At 49.8% G+C, this 14,883-nt stretch overlaps 1 protein-coding gene across 1 annotated transcript in view; it reads right to left on the minus strand.

Annotated features, from left to right (window-relative positions):
* Nucleotides 1-5,264, minus strand: part of PDLIM1 (PDZ and LIM domain 1) — a 46,170-nt gene extending 40,906 nt beyond the window's left edge. Inside the window, exon 1 of the mRNA XM_046026921.1 lies at nucleotides 5,067-5,264. Coding sequence (XP_045882877.1) covers nucleotides 5,067-5,162 — 96 coding nt within the window. The 5' untranslated portion in view covers nucleotides 5,163-5,264. The remainder of the gene's footprint in view (nucleotides 1-5,066) is intronic.
* Between the last annotated feature and the right edge of the window lie 9,619 nt (nucleotides 5,265-14,883).

Below are 14,883 nucleotides of genomic sequence, written 5' to 3' on the forward strand. Positions count from 1 at the left end.
CTGCAAATGGGTGTCTTAATTAGATCTGCTTCACAAGATATGTGTAAGGATGACTGTGGGAATATATTAAGCGCACAGAACAGTGCTGGCATTTAAAATGTCCTATGTACATTTTAACTACAGTCATTATCGCAAGCTGGTCAAATAAATATTTCTCGCACAATCTTTCAAGTGTAAACTGAGGCTCCTATGATTAACACAAGAGTCATCTCAACACAGATATTCATAGATGAATAACATAAAACAAATTCATCTAAAAACATTTCTGAATTCAGAATACATTTTCTTAATCAACTCACAGTTGAAGGTACAACCAATGCCACATGCCCAATGCTGGAACACTTTTTACAACAGAGAGTAGCCTCTCATATTCAAAGGGTACAAGACCAATGGGTCTGCTTGTTTATTATTTTATCTTTACAGAGAAGCAGCCCCTAGAGAAGGTGTGCACCTTGCCCAGGGCTCCCCCACTGTGGTGCTGGGGACCGGAGCAGAGCTCAGCTTGAGTCCCTGCCCTGGACCTCTTACCAGGCACCCTGCAAATATTCTAGCAGCTTCCCCAGGATTTCCATGGACACACACTGAAGTCCAATTATCCTTTAAAAAATTAATTTTCTGCCCTAGCCACGTCTGCTCATTTTTAACCAATTTCTACCCTTTCCTTTAAAAGGAAGTGGTTCAGTCAATGAAAAACTATGTAGGGCGCCTGGGTGGCTCAGTGGATTAAGCCGCTGCCTTCGGCTCAGGTCATGATCTCAGGGTCCTGGGATTGAGTCCCGCATCGGGCTCTCTGCTCTGCAGGGAGCCTGCTTCCTCCTCTCTCTCTGCCTGCCTCTCTGCCTACTTGTGATCTCTCTCTCTCTGTCAAATAAATAAATAAAATATTAAAAAAAAAAAAAAAGAAAAACTATGTAAATTCAAACAAATTACCTAACCTACAGGCACTGGACCTTCTCTGTAAAAGGAGCAGGCTTTCCTCTCCAGAGAGCAAGGGGATGGCGTGGGGAACAAGCACAGCTTGGAAGCCAGTCCCCAGACTGCTCCTGGCATAAGAGTGACTGTCCGCTGCTTTTCCGAGTCCTGATCAGCTGAGGAGAGTGTGACCTTGGCAGTTAGGTGATGATCTCCTCCTGGTCATCTGCCTTGCAACAACCCCTGAAAGCCATTCCTCTCCCCTCTCCTCCTCTAAGACCAACCCTGGCATCCAGGAGGCTGGGTCGGGGGGAATATCTGGTCAGAGGTCCCGACACAGCCTGGTGGATTTCACGCCAGAGGATTTCAATGGATTTCAACCATTCACTCACAGGCTGTTCCAGGGGCACCCACACTGGGCGTAGAGAGGACTTAAAAAAAAAAAAATGATTGGAAGCACTTAAGTGCTATTCCCTTTGATGGACCCCTCTTCCTCCTTTCGCTGTAGATCAACCACGATCAGCTGGAGCAGCTAATATTTCCCAGGTGAGGGAGAGCAGGGCAAGGGCTATTAATGCGGAATGAGGCTTCATGGACATTTCTTGCCTTTCACAATCTGCCACGCAGGCCCTGCTCTTTCCACCTTTAGGATATGACATAAATCTACTTCAGTCTGAAAATAACACTCTTCAAAATTAGAAAAGGCCCTTTGGCAACACAGTATCCATTATTAAGTTTCCCTTAGGATGCCCAAGCAAAGGGTACAGCATTCCCCATAAAACCACACTGCTCTTAGCAAAGGCTTACTCAAGAGGCAAGTGACAGCTCCTCCCAGCAAGAGCACCCCCTTATCTCTGGCCCCACCCCTTCCTGTCTTTTGTCAGTTGCTGGGAGAGAAAAACAGTCAACATAAATTGAACAGCAATTTTGGCCTGGGTGTGGATTCTCTGAAGGCTTCCCTTGAAAGCAACTAGAGGAAATAAGAAATTGATATGGGGGGAAAAAAAGGAAAAAAAAAGAAAAAACAACCTCAAGGAGATGGACAACTGTAGCTTTGGAGCAAGAAGTGACAGAGAACAAAATCTCAGGGGACAGAGGCAAATGTGTGTGGCTAGATCACCAGGGAGTCTTAGGTAGGGGCCTTAAGTGAGAAACTGGGAAAAGGAAGAAAGTTGGTTTATGTCCATTTTAAAGGTGCAAACCTGGATTGAAATTTCATCACCGTAGCACACATGAGAACAATGAGGTGTGAAAGCAGCTCTTCTCACACACACAACACAGGGTCTGTAGGATTCTGCTCGGAAACAGGTAAGATGAAGCCGTGGTGTTCAGGGTGCACATTTAAGGAGTAAAACTATAAAGAAAAACAAGGAGTTGCTTATCATAAGTCAGGACTGGGTTATGTCTGGTGTGCTCATTCTATTTCCTACTGGGGTGCTGGTAAGGTTCTAGTTCTTGACCTGGGTGGGGGCACTGTACAGGTATTTATTTTATAATTATTTGCTTTGCATCTATATTTTTTGACTCTTTTATTTCAAAACAGAAAAAAGAAACAATTTCAAGTACACAAGACTACGGATAGACTCCGGAGCGTTAGCAGTTTAAAGAAACACTAGAGTCAATATCAGAATAATTCACGCAAGAGAAAGCAAACATAATTAAACGAAAGGCACTCCTCTCCTCCCCTAACTTTTATGTTTGCTTTGGTGTGGAGACTCAAAGTCTACATCTATAAAACCATACTAGTAAAGTGTATCTGCCCAAAATGATAAATGTAGCACACCTACCAACCAGAAGGTGTGTGTGTCTGTCACTGCTCATTCCTCCCCGCTCCTGTTCACTGTTTCCAGAGCACTCTGATGTTCCTTAACTCGCCACCTGTGGCTGGGGTTATCCCCATGGCAGAGACGGAGGAGGAAGCCTCAGACAGTAGAAAGCTCATCCCCAGGTACAGCTCAAGTCAGAAGCAGAAACCAGACCCCCATCAGATCCTGACGACCCCCTTAATGACCACTTTCCCAACCCCAGGAGGTGACACGTTCTTTCCACCTAGAAACGAGATGAAGAAACAAGTGAACCACTCTGAGCGCGAGAATGTCCCCTCCTCTGAGTCACTTTCACTCTTCAATAAAAGCAACTGCCAAGGGCAATCTAAAGATTCGCTTCTCTCCCTAGACCATGAGCACCTTGAAAATGGAGCTCTGTCCTCTCATATCTGGGACCCCCACGGCATTGCACAGTACATGCTCATTAAACATTATATCGCTCATAACGCAATGAAGAAATATATTTAAGGTACAAACCAGTGAATGTAGTCTTGTGGGTTCCACACTACATTGTCATTCCTGCACAGGGCCACTTTCACTGACTTTTTAAAGCAGTTAAAATGATGGGCAGTAACTGCCCTTTTAACAGATCAGCCATATATCTTCCACTTCTTTAAAAAAGGGTTTCGTGTCATATATAAATTCAGAAGTGGGAAGGGCTGACAGGTTAATTATAGACACAAAGAGCAAGGACAAATGGACTATGAGGTAAGGGAGTCTAAATGTGCCTTCCCTAGACAAGCATTTATTAATAAGCCTGCAAACATTTACTGGGGACGGCCAGGTTCAGCTGTGTGCCAGGCTTAGAGAAAGCACAGTACCTACACTTGAGGAATTTGGCGGGTAGGTAGGAAGACAGCATGTACCTGCCTGAAGAATCCAAGAAGTCCGCTCAGGACAGCAGGTGGAAGAAATGAGGAACAGGGCCCACAAACTGAGACACCTGCCCCCTTTGCTTTGATGGGATGGTCAGAGAAGACCTCCTCACTGGGCTAGACCCACCCGGAAGGAAATGCGGCTAGGACTGTGGCTGGCGGGGAAGCCAAGCAGAGGCTCCCAGTACTTTGCCTCCCGCACCTCCTACCGTATGCCTTCAGCTCCTGGAGGCAGGGATTTCAGTAAAAAACACAAAAACAAAACAAAATATCACAGGAATCTTCCCCTTCTTTCTCCCTCTTCCACACTAAGAACAAAGATGTTCAGATGGCTGAGGAGGCAAGTTTAGGGTCAGCTTCAGCAAGCAGATGGCCCCCAAAATGGAACACCAGGCCTCTAGGCAGGGCGTGGACACCAGAGAATGCTTTGTGCTCCCCCTTTTCATTAAGTCGGAAAATATTTATTGGCCGCCTTCTAGGTGCAGGCAGTGAATAAGGCAACTCTCACGGGGACATGACAGTCTAGACAAGATGACCAACGCCTGGGCCTCCAAACCCTGAGTCTGAGTCTCCCTGGGGTGTCTGCTGTAGCTGGGGGCAACGGGCCTGGCCGTCTCCAATTGAACCTGGGCCTTCCCAAAGAAAGGAGACCCGTCTAAAAAGTTTTCAGGCAACACTTCTCCCGCCCCCCCCGCCCACCACGGCGCCACGCAAAGTAGGAAACCCTCCCCACACATTATCCTTGGGGAAAGGCGGCTGTTGGGTTGATAATCTGGAAACGCCAGGCAGAAATATGGCGTGGCCACCTTCCGCAGGAGGAGAGGAATGTCCAAGAGGGTTCATTTGGCCTGATATGTTTAAAAAATCAGTCCTTTTCTCCGAAACGTATGAAGAAGGGGAGACCTGGCCGTGCAGTAAGTCCAAAGAATGGAAAACTAGTTGTTTGGGAAATTCATCACACCTGCGCCAGGGAAACTTGCCACCGACTCCACCCCTCTTCCAGGTCTTTCCAGCTGCTTCCAAAACTACTTTACGCCCCTCGGCGACTCGTGAAGAACCGGGAAGTGATGCCTGCCAGCGTGCGGGACCTGCGAGGGCTCTTACGCCCTCGCGGGGTGACAAAGCGGTCCACGCGCCGGGCCGCGCTTCTGTAGCGAACGTGCGAAAACTGCTCCCTCTTTCGCGCGCGGACACCGGGAGTGCGCGCCTGGCCGCCGCCCGCTCACCTCGCCCCGGAGCGCCGCGGCGGGGAAGGGGCTGCGGGCCCGAGACGCACGGGGATCGCTCGCCGCAAGGCACACCTGGATGCGCCCGGCCCTCCCAGTTCCGGCCTGGGCTCCCTAACGGCCGTCTCCCGCAGCGCCTGCGGGGCCCTGGCCGCACAAATCGCCTCCTGGCACGCCGCTCCCCAGCCTGGGTTCGCCTCTCTCCTGCGCGTCCCGACCGCTCTTACCCGGGAAATGGTCAGGGGTTGCTCGAAGTCCTTGCCCCCCACGAGGCGGAAGCCCCACGGTCCCGGGCCCTGAAGGACTATCTGCTGGGTGGTCATGGCGAAGCGACCCGCAGGGACAGACGGAGCAGAACGCGGTGCACTGGGCTCCCCCGCCGCTGTCGGAGAAAGAGCGCGCGGCGCGGGCCCGGGGAGCCTGGGGCTGGCGGGAGGAGGGAGCGCGCGGGGGCGGGGGCGGCTCCGCCCCGGCCGCGCCGCCCCGCCAGCCCCGCTTGCCCCGCCCGACCTCCCGCCAGCCCGCGGCCTCCTCCCGCCCCGCGCGCCCGCACAGGGGGCGGGTCAGGGGCGGGAGCGGGGGGAGCCCGGGGTCTCCGCAGCCCGGCCCCAGGGCACCGTCTGCCGCCCGCCGCCTACCCAGCGCTGGTCGCCGGCGTTCCCAGCCCGGCAGTGAGTGCTAGGTGAGAGCCCAGCAGGTTCCAGCACACCGCCGCGGAGACAAAGCCCGGCTCAGCGCTCTCGGAAACGAGTTTGGAAGTGCCTTGCTAACTCAGCCCTCTGAGGTCAACTGCATTTTCACGGCTGCCGCTTGCAAAAGATAATGATGTTTAAAAGGTACTTTCGAATGATCTCATTTGATGCGATGTAGCGGTCAGGGCGTTTAGTCCCATTTTACAGATGAAGTAACTGAGCCGGCCTTAGAAGACTTGCCCGAGGCCACACAGCTGGTCAGTGATGTAACTGTACCCCTGCGCAGGAGAACCTCCTACTAGGACTTTTCTAATGCTAACGAGACCTTCAAACGGTGTTGGAATCGGACTTTAAAAACTTTCCTACGAACTTGTCCTCCAGGCTGGAGTTCGCTGTAGGTTCTGACCTTTCCAACAAGTCAAACCTCAAGTCCGGGATGGGCCAAGAGTTAAGAGCACGGAGAGATCCCTGGGTTGAGGATAAAACCCGGAGTTCCCAGTTTGCTACCGGCATTGTCCCTGGGCTCCCTGCTATTCTGGCCCCTAAGTGCATTCTCCATGCCAGACCAGACCACGTCCCCTGGGCTGTCCCCTGGCTGTCCCCTGGGTCTCAACTCCACTCCTCTCCGAGTAAAGCTGAAGTCTGTATGATGCTTACTGGGCCACCCACAGAATGGCCTAACTCCCTCTCTAACCTCATATCCTCCTGCTGGCCCCCACCCCACACTGGCCTGACTCCTGGCTCATGCCTCAGGGCCTCCAGGTAGGGCCTCTGTCTGGAATGCTCCTCTCCCAGCCATCCATGGCTTTCTCTTTGTTCAGATATCATACCAGTGAGGCCATTTCTAAGCGCTCTATTTCAAACCTCTCACCTTCCCTACATTATTTTTATCCACTGCATTTATCACCATGTGATATACTTAATATTTTACTCATTGTTTGTCCCATCCCTACCCCTAAGCATCAGTTCCATGAGGGCAGCAGTATTTCACTGTTTTGATCACTGCTGTATGTATCCCAGTGCCTAGAACAGTGGCTGGCACATTAGTATCTAACAAATAAAATATATTGGCCACACTACCCACACACCCTCTCTGGGATCTAGGCTCTTCATAGATTTCTTGGCACTCACTCATACTGGCACCTGGGCCACAGCACAGTGCTTGACACAGAGCACAAGCTCAATGCCTTTGTTAAAAGCAGAGCTCTGTCTCCTTGGGATCCTGGCACAGGGACTGAGGAGTCCTCTGCCCAGATTTACACACAAACGGATCGCCTTACTTGTCCAACTGTGTCACAGCACAAATGCATATGTCTGGGAAGGGTTTGCTCATTTTTAGAAATCAAAGTGGATTTGTGTTATCCACACAAGCCTCTCCCTCCCTTGCATCTGATATTCCTGAATCTGAGAAAAAGGAGTGGGGGTGCAGCCAGGAACCAGCCACCTGCTTCATCAAAGCCAAAAATACATCCTCTTTGATTAGATTCTGTTGATTAGAAAACATGTTAGTGTTTCGAGTCCCTGCAGAATTTGGGGGAATCGCTCAGTTCTGAGTCTGCCCTTCGTTGTGCAACAGTTTGGAATATTTCGTGTCCTAGGAGGAAAGAAAAAGGTTGAAAAGTCACGGCTTCTGGGTGCCTGGGTGGCTCAGTTGGTTAAGCAACTGCCTTTGGCTCCAGTCATGATCCTGGAGTCCTGGGATCGAGTCCCACATCGGGCTCCAAGAGGAGTCTGCTTCTCCCTCTGACCTTCTCCCCTCTCATGCTCTCTCTCACTGTCTCTCTCTCTCAAGTAAATAACTAAAATATTAAAACAACAACAAAGGGCTTCTGTGCTCCCCAAGGGTGAAGCTGTCTCTCCACATACCCAGGTGTCCAGCTAGCAGGAACATGGTATATCGTGGTTGCCAATAAGGGCTTGTTCTGTATAATAGGGCACTAGTACTTCTGCGAGGGCTTGGGTTGCTTCATTTAAGCTGTTAAGTGTCCTCAGTTGCAGTCTGGCTTTCCATAGCAGGAGTTATAAAACAGTCAACCCTCTGACCCAGTCATCCCTTTTCTGGGCACTGATTCCAAGAACATAACTTAAAAGAAGAAAACAGCTATATGTACAAAGATATTTATAGCCACATTATTTATAATGACAAAAAACTGGAATCGAGCAATAACAGAAAAGTGGCTAAATATGGTGTGGCCACGAGGGAATAGTATGTAAATGAGAACAGTCAGGACTAGGAGCAGGCAGGGAAATGTGCTTTCAAAATACGTAAAATAAGGGCGCCTGGGTGGCTCAGTGGGTTAAAGCCTCTGCCTTAGGCTCAGGTCATGATCCCAGAGTCCTGCGATCAAAGCCCGCGTTGGGCTCTCTGCTCAGAGGGGAGCCTGCTTCCCTTCCTCTCTCTCTCTGCCTGCCTCTCTGCCTTCTTGTGACCTCTGTCTGTCAAATAAATAAATAAAAATCTTTTAAAAAGAATATGTAGGGGCGCCTGGGAAGTTCAGTGGGTTAAAGCCTCTGCCTTTGGCTCAGGTCCTGGTCCCAGGGTCCTGGGATCGAGCCCCACATCGGCCTCTCTGCTCGGCAGGGAGCCTGCTTCCCCTTCTCGCTCTGCCTGCCTCTCTGCCTACTTGTGATCTCTGTCTGTCAAATAAATAAATTAAATCTTTTAAAAAAAATACATAAAGAGTCCACAAAATTCTGTGTAAACCCAATATTATGATGTATAAACAAAATTATTGGTAAATGTTATCTTAAAAAATAAAAAACACATCTACCTGTTGTTAAAAATTAAGAGAAAGTACAAAAACTAACTTGCATTGGGGGGTGGAACTGGGGAAATGTTTAAAAGATCCTTTCCTCTAATGATGATGTAGTTTTCAAAATAAAAATCGAAGTCCTTAGATGGAGACTAAATGCTAGTCTTTGTTGTGAGGGCCAGGGACCTCATCTTCTATCTTTTTTATCTCTCTTCCTGTCCTGCAGAAGGAGCTCTGAGCTGGGCACACACTTAGTATTCAGAAAATGGCCCCCTGACGGACTGACAGCTCTGATCCCAAACACAAGCAACCTTGTCTTATCTTAAACACTGTTACTTATTTATCTGTACTCTCCAGTTTCTTCAGAGCCTTGACCCCTGCCCAGTCCTAGGTGAATGGCCTTAAGCAATTTCTTTGAAATTCAGTTGCCTTATTGTTATTATTATTATTATTGTGCAATCCATAAAAGTTTGTTGGCGGAAGCAGCCTCCATCAAATATGGGGAGGGAGTGGTGGGGGGCGGGGGGGGGGGCGGCATTGCAGGAGGATTCAGGAGAAATGGAAGCAAGGAGGGCAGGAAAGAGTGGTCCAGGATATCAGGAGGGACAGTGGGCCTTCCCAGCTCTCCATTTCACAATGTGGACAGAGTAGAAGGCAACTGCTGGTGGGTTCCCCCAGGCTGCCTTCTGCGGACCTAGCAACCCCCACCCAGGGTGCCACCACTAGGACCCTCGAGAGCCGCTATCCGGGGACTCTGGGCTTCCTGGAACAGCTCCGTTTTTTAAGGACTAAGAGTCCAGGACTGTGCTAGGCTTGACATACTTATTTAATTTCCAGGACAAGTTCTGTATTTGGCCAGGGGACTGCAAGTCTCCCCTTCTTGGAGATCGCAGCCTTGACCCCTCCCCCGGGGCTGAGTGTTTCTTGCTAAACGAGAGCCGAGGCGAGTGGGCGACTCCCAGACACCGTGCCTACGCGGAGATCTGAGGCCGGCTCTGCCCTGGGGCAAGAGAGAGCCCAAGCTCTGATGTCGCCCTGGTCAGATGCGCGCGGGGTCACAGGGGCTCCCAAGCCCCCAAACGGCGCAACTGCCTGGGGGCGCCCTATTCAAATCACATCCCGGCAACTTGCTTCTCTTTTCTTTTTTTTTTCTTTTTTTTTTTTTTTAAGATTTTATTTATTTATTTGACAGAGAGAAATCACAAGAGAGGCAGGCAGAGAGAGAGGAAGGGAAGCAGGCTCTCCGCTGAGCAGAGAGCCCGATGTGGGACTCGATCCCAGGACCCTGAGATCATGACCCGAGCCGAAGGCAGCGGCTTAACCCACTGAGCCACCCAGGCGCCCCGCTTCTCTTTTCTTTAAAATGAACCGAAACCCATGCTCACGGGCTTGAAAAACAAAGGCATCTGTCCCTGTCCCACCAGTGCAGTCCCTTTTAATCCCCAGCCCTACTCCGCGGGTCGGCGGGCCCTTTACTAGGATCCCACGCACCGCTCGTCCCCGCGGAGCTCCAGGACAGAGCGGAACCGGCCTGGGGGAGGTGGCCACGACCGTGCCAGGGACTGGACTGCAAACGGGCTCCTAATTCTCGCTTTTCTCCCACTTCCTGCTCCAGCCGCGAAGGAAATCCTGAAGTGGCCGCTTGGGATTGGGCGCCTCTCGGAGTCTGCTCTGCACAGAGCATGCTCCGTGGCGCCCGGGGCCAGAAGGACACCTAAGCATTGGCCCTCAGCGCAGCCCTCTGCGGGCTGGTGAGGGTGTGGACAGGTGCGCTGAGCTGTGGTCCAGGTTGGCCCAGCACAGAGTAGACAAGCAGCTACATTGTCTACCTGCCTCCTGGCTCCCTTGAGAGGTAGCACAAAAGTTACCAAAGACAGAGAGAGGCCTGGACCACTACCATTTCTCAAGCATCTCTGCATATTAAAAGAAGAGAAAATTCCAAAACTGGATCACAGATAGGTGATTCATACTAACTGTTTATATTGAAGAAATTAAGACAAAAAGACAATGTCCTGTAATAGTGTTGTTCACCAGATAATGAATGGATTAATAAACAACGTAATTTATCTGTTAATGGGACCTGAATTTAAAGTTGCATGAAAAACTTATTTCATTGCTGTTATTGTATTGCTGTGGCTTTACAAGTAACCTCATCTAGAGAAATGTCACAAGTCTTAATTTGAGTCTTTAGCTCCCCTGGAGCCACCCCTCAGCCTCCTCCCACAAAAAGGATGAAAGGTGGCTTGGAGTCAGAGTTACCCAACGGACCTTAGCCCAACACCCAGACAATAAGCATTGTCCTCATTACTAAACAGTGACTGTGAGTCAGAGTGTGTGCTAGAACTTGACAAACATGGTTGCATTTCATCAGGACCAGAGCCCAGTGAAATGTCACGATGCAGTTACTACGGGAGGAAGCAGAAGCACTGAGCCACTGCCTGGATCCCCTTCAGGGAAGGATTTGTCATTTTGGCTGCGAGAGGCGGACAGCCTTAGGCTTCCAGCCCCTTCAAGGACTTCCTCCCCTGCGAAGAGCAGCCTTGTCCAAGGGCATGCCCAGCCGCAGGCCGCCTGTGTCATTTTGAAGTGACATTTTGGCCCAAGGTGGGACAAGTCTGATGGATCATTTTGGCCCCAGAGCTCCTGTGGAATAGATCGAGCCTGTCAGGTCTATACGGCAGCTCGTACACCCTTGCTCACCCCAGTTTCGCCTCCACTCCCTTGCACAGATACTGAACCCAAGGGCCCTTCTTTTTTTTTTTTTTTTTTAGATTTTATTTATTAATTTGACATACAGAGATTACAAGTAGACAGAGAGGCAGGCAGAGAGAGAGAGGAAGGGGGAAGCAGGCTCGCTGCTGAGCAGAGCTGGATGTGGGGCTCGATCCCAGGACCCTGAGATCATGACCTGAGCTGAAGGCAGAGGGTTTAACCCAGTGAGCCACCCAGGCACCCCCCACAAGGGCCCTTCTTGAGAAACATCCTGCACGCTGCATTCTGTCCCTGGGACCAGGGAACCCAGCCTGCAATAGGCCCAGAGAGGTTAAGAGACTTTCCTAAAGGAGTGGCTCAGTGGGTTAAAGCCTCTGCCTTAGGCTCAGGTCATGATCCCAGGGTCCTGGGATTGAGCCCCACATCAGGCTCTCTGCTCAGTGGGGAGCCAGCTTCCCCCTCTCTCTCTACCTGCCTCTCTCTGTCTACTTGTGATCTCCATCAAATAAATAAACAAGTTATTCATGTTTAGGGGTGCCTGGGTGGCTCAGTGGGTTAAGCCTAAGCCTTTGGCTCAGGTCATGATCTCAGGATCCTGGGATTGAGCCCCGCATCAGGCTCTCTGCTCAGCAGGGAGCCTGCTTCTCTCTCTCTCTCTCTCTCTCTGCCTGCTTGTATTCTCTCTCTGTGTGTCAAATAAATAAAATCTTTAAAAATAAATAAGTAAATAAACAAAATCTTAAAAGAGAGAGAGAGAGACTTCCCTAAAGTCACTCAGAAACGAAGTAACAGGGCAGAGTCTGGGCTGGGGAAGCAGAGGAGGAGTGGTAGGGTCTGCGGGGCTTTGTGATAGAAGAGGGGGGGGGGGCCCAGAATTCATGGAGCCCCCAAGGGACAGATCTTCCTGCTTCACTGGCAAGGACACCCATAGCCTGGTGCCAGCAGCTCAACTAGACCAGATCCCTCAGGAATGAGTTTTTGGATTTCCTCCTCAGAGGAAGTGAAATCTGCAACAAGCTTTAGCAGTATGAGCACAGGTACACCTGGGTGGCTCAGTCGGCTAAGCAGCTGCCTTCTGCTCAGGTCATGATCCCAGGGTCCTGGGATCAAGTCCCACATCAGGCTTTTTGCTCGGCGGGGAGCCTGCTTCTCCCTCTGCTTGGCCCTTTCCCTGCTTGTGCTCTCCCCCTCCTCTCTCTCTAGCAAATAAATAAACAAAATCTTAAAAAAGTATGAGTGCATATGAAAGCAGAGGCCATACCGAGAGGTAGCAACAGGACGACATAGTAGGAGGGGCGGGAGATGGTCTGCTGGAGTGGCATTACTGGGTGACAGGCAGGCTGGAAAATTCTGTGGGGAGGGCTCTGAATGCCAGTGATGTGATGTGATGTGCAATGGGGACAGGCAAAGGCATTTCCTTAGCCTCATCTCATTCCAGCCATTCTCTCTCCCTCTCTCTGCGTGTGTGATATCCTCCCCCAAATCCATTTCCTCTTGGGGTTGGCCTGTGCTGTGGCCTGGTCTGGCAGTGGCTGATACTGAAAGTAACTATTTATAGCATTTGAGGACAGACGGGGTGGTAGGGCCAGTTTCCATGACGCTAGGGCTCCTAGTTGGTGGCTTCCTCCCTGCTGGGTCCCCACCGCCCCCTCTGTGTCCATCTCCTCTTCCATAACCTCTGACTTTCTACTTCCATGTGTTCATTCCCTGGGCAGCCTCAGGGGTGGTGCTGCATGAGAACAGAGCAGGGGGCCAGCAAGCAACAATAATGTCACCCTCTGTCCCTCTACTCCCTGTGTTAGGCCACATTCCAGGCTGAGGAGAGGTCCCAGCCATCACCACCAGGCGCAGTGACCTGGAAGTCTTCTATTCCCAAGATGGGCCACCTAGCCTCTGCCTTCACCTCCCACCTGCTGACCGCCTGAGGTTATAAATCCCAGAGTGCATGGAGGGCAGATACATCCTACAGAGGTCTGGAGGTAAGAGAGTTCAGGAAAAAATTAAGGTGAGAAAATGAAAACAGCTGCTCTCCTAGCCGGACGTTTAGCTCCTACTTTGGGTCCTGGAAGCACCGCGAAAAGAGGATTCTGTCTTGAGTCAGCTGTAACGATTTGGCAAGTCATGTGGCCCCATGGTTTCTTTCTTCTCTTTCAGTCAACAACTATTGATCAAACGCTTCCCACACTGTTCTATGCGCTAGAAGATCAACAGCAAACCAAACAGCCACAGATTTTCTCCCTTGGGAAGCTTACATTTTAGTGTAGTGGACAAATAAATTAAGTAAACTATGTGGTATGCTTCATGTAGGTATGTTTAGGTAGGTGTGCACGTATTTAAATAAGTATTTGTATGTGTCTGTGTATTTGCATGCATATGTTTTCCGGCCAAAAGACCCCACAAGCAAAGATACTCCAGAGCGATGAGTACACCTGGCATCCTGATCTGGGTTTCTAAAGACCACAAAAGGAATCCAGGACTTTCAAAGAAGTTCTAGAGCTTCAGCAGGATAGCTACAAGATTAGTCTGGAATAGCTTGTTATGTAGAAAAGTAAGAAAGGGCTTGAGAAGGTGGCAGGCACAGAAGCCTGTGAAAAGGGCTCTCCTTGGCCAAATCTGAGGCGACTTATTAAAATAATAAGGAATTCTAGTCTATTGGGAAATATAAGAATCTAAAAGTCCACACAGTAAATAGATGGCTAGCTAGAGAGATTAGACAGACGGACAGAGGCAGGCAGTCAGGAAGGAAGGAAGGAAGGAAGGGGGAAGGAAAGTTCTTGCTTACAGTAGAACTTTGAATCCCAACTAGTAAACGTAGAAGGAGTACCAGAGTTTGAAAATCATCATTTTGCAGCTACCGTAGTAAAGATTAATTTGGGCACGAGTCATTGTTGGAGGCAAAATTGAGGGTGAGAGTGTGATGAGAAGCAGGATGTTTGCATGATTTTTAAAAAAGATTTATTCGAGAGAGAAAGAGAAAGCATGGGAGGGGAGGGAGGGGCAGAGGGGAAGGAGGGAGAAGGAGGGAGAGTCTTGCAAGCAGATTCTGCACTGAGCATGTTGCCCAACACGGGTTTCGATCCCACAACCCTGAGATCATGATCTGAGCTGAAACTAAGTGTCACACGTTTAATGGACTGAGCCACCCAGGTGGCCCTGGGTGTATCTTCCCACAGATTGCTCATCAGATGCAAAGGGAAAAATAACAATATGTGGCAAAATGGAAAACCACCTTGCCAGAAGGCAAAATTAACATCACGGGTGAGGAGCAAAAGTACTCTGTGTGTGGCTGAAATATAGAACCCTGAGAAGGACACAATATTGCTTGTGTAACCGCAGAGAAGAGTAACTTAATTACCAGGAGACATCGGACCACCCCTTTTGAAATCTAAAGAGATGGGGGAGAGACTATGTTCTTAAAGAATGGTAATGTCATAGAAGACAAAGTTTGTAGAAATATTCCAGATTAAAGGAGAATGAAGAGTCAGACTATCTCAACGAAGTGTATCTGGAAGGACGCTCCCCTGTACTAGAGGAGAAAAATTGATGTGGGTGGGAGTTTATCAATGTTCAATTCACAGATGGAGAAGTAGATTACGGTTATGTGACAGAATAGCCTACCTTGGGGCGCCTGGGTGGCTCAGTGGTTTAAGCCGCTGCCTTCGGCTCGGGTCATGATCTCAGGGTCCTGGGATCGAGTCCCACATCGGGCTCTCTGCTCAGCAGGGAGCCTGCTTTCCTCTCACTCTCTCTGCCTGCCTCTCTGCCTACTTGTGATCTCTCTGTCAGGTAAATAAATAAAATCTTAAAAAAAAAAAAAAGAATAGCCTACCTTTAGGAAACGCACACTGAAGCTTTTAGGGGTAAAGGTATGCAACTTCTTCTCAAAA

Source organism: Meles meles, chromosome 13, assembly GCF_922984935.1.
Source record: "Meles meles chromosome 13, mMelMel3.1 paternal haplotype, whole genome shotgun sequence".
Lineage (NCBI taxonomy): Eukaryota > Metazoa > Chordata > Mammalia > Carnivora > Mustelidae > Meles > Meles meles.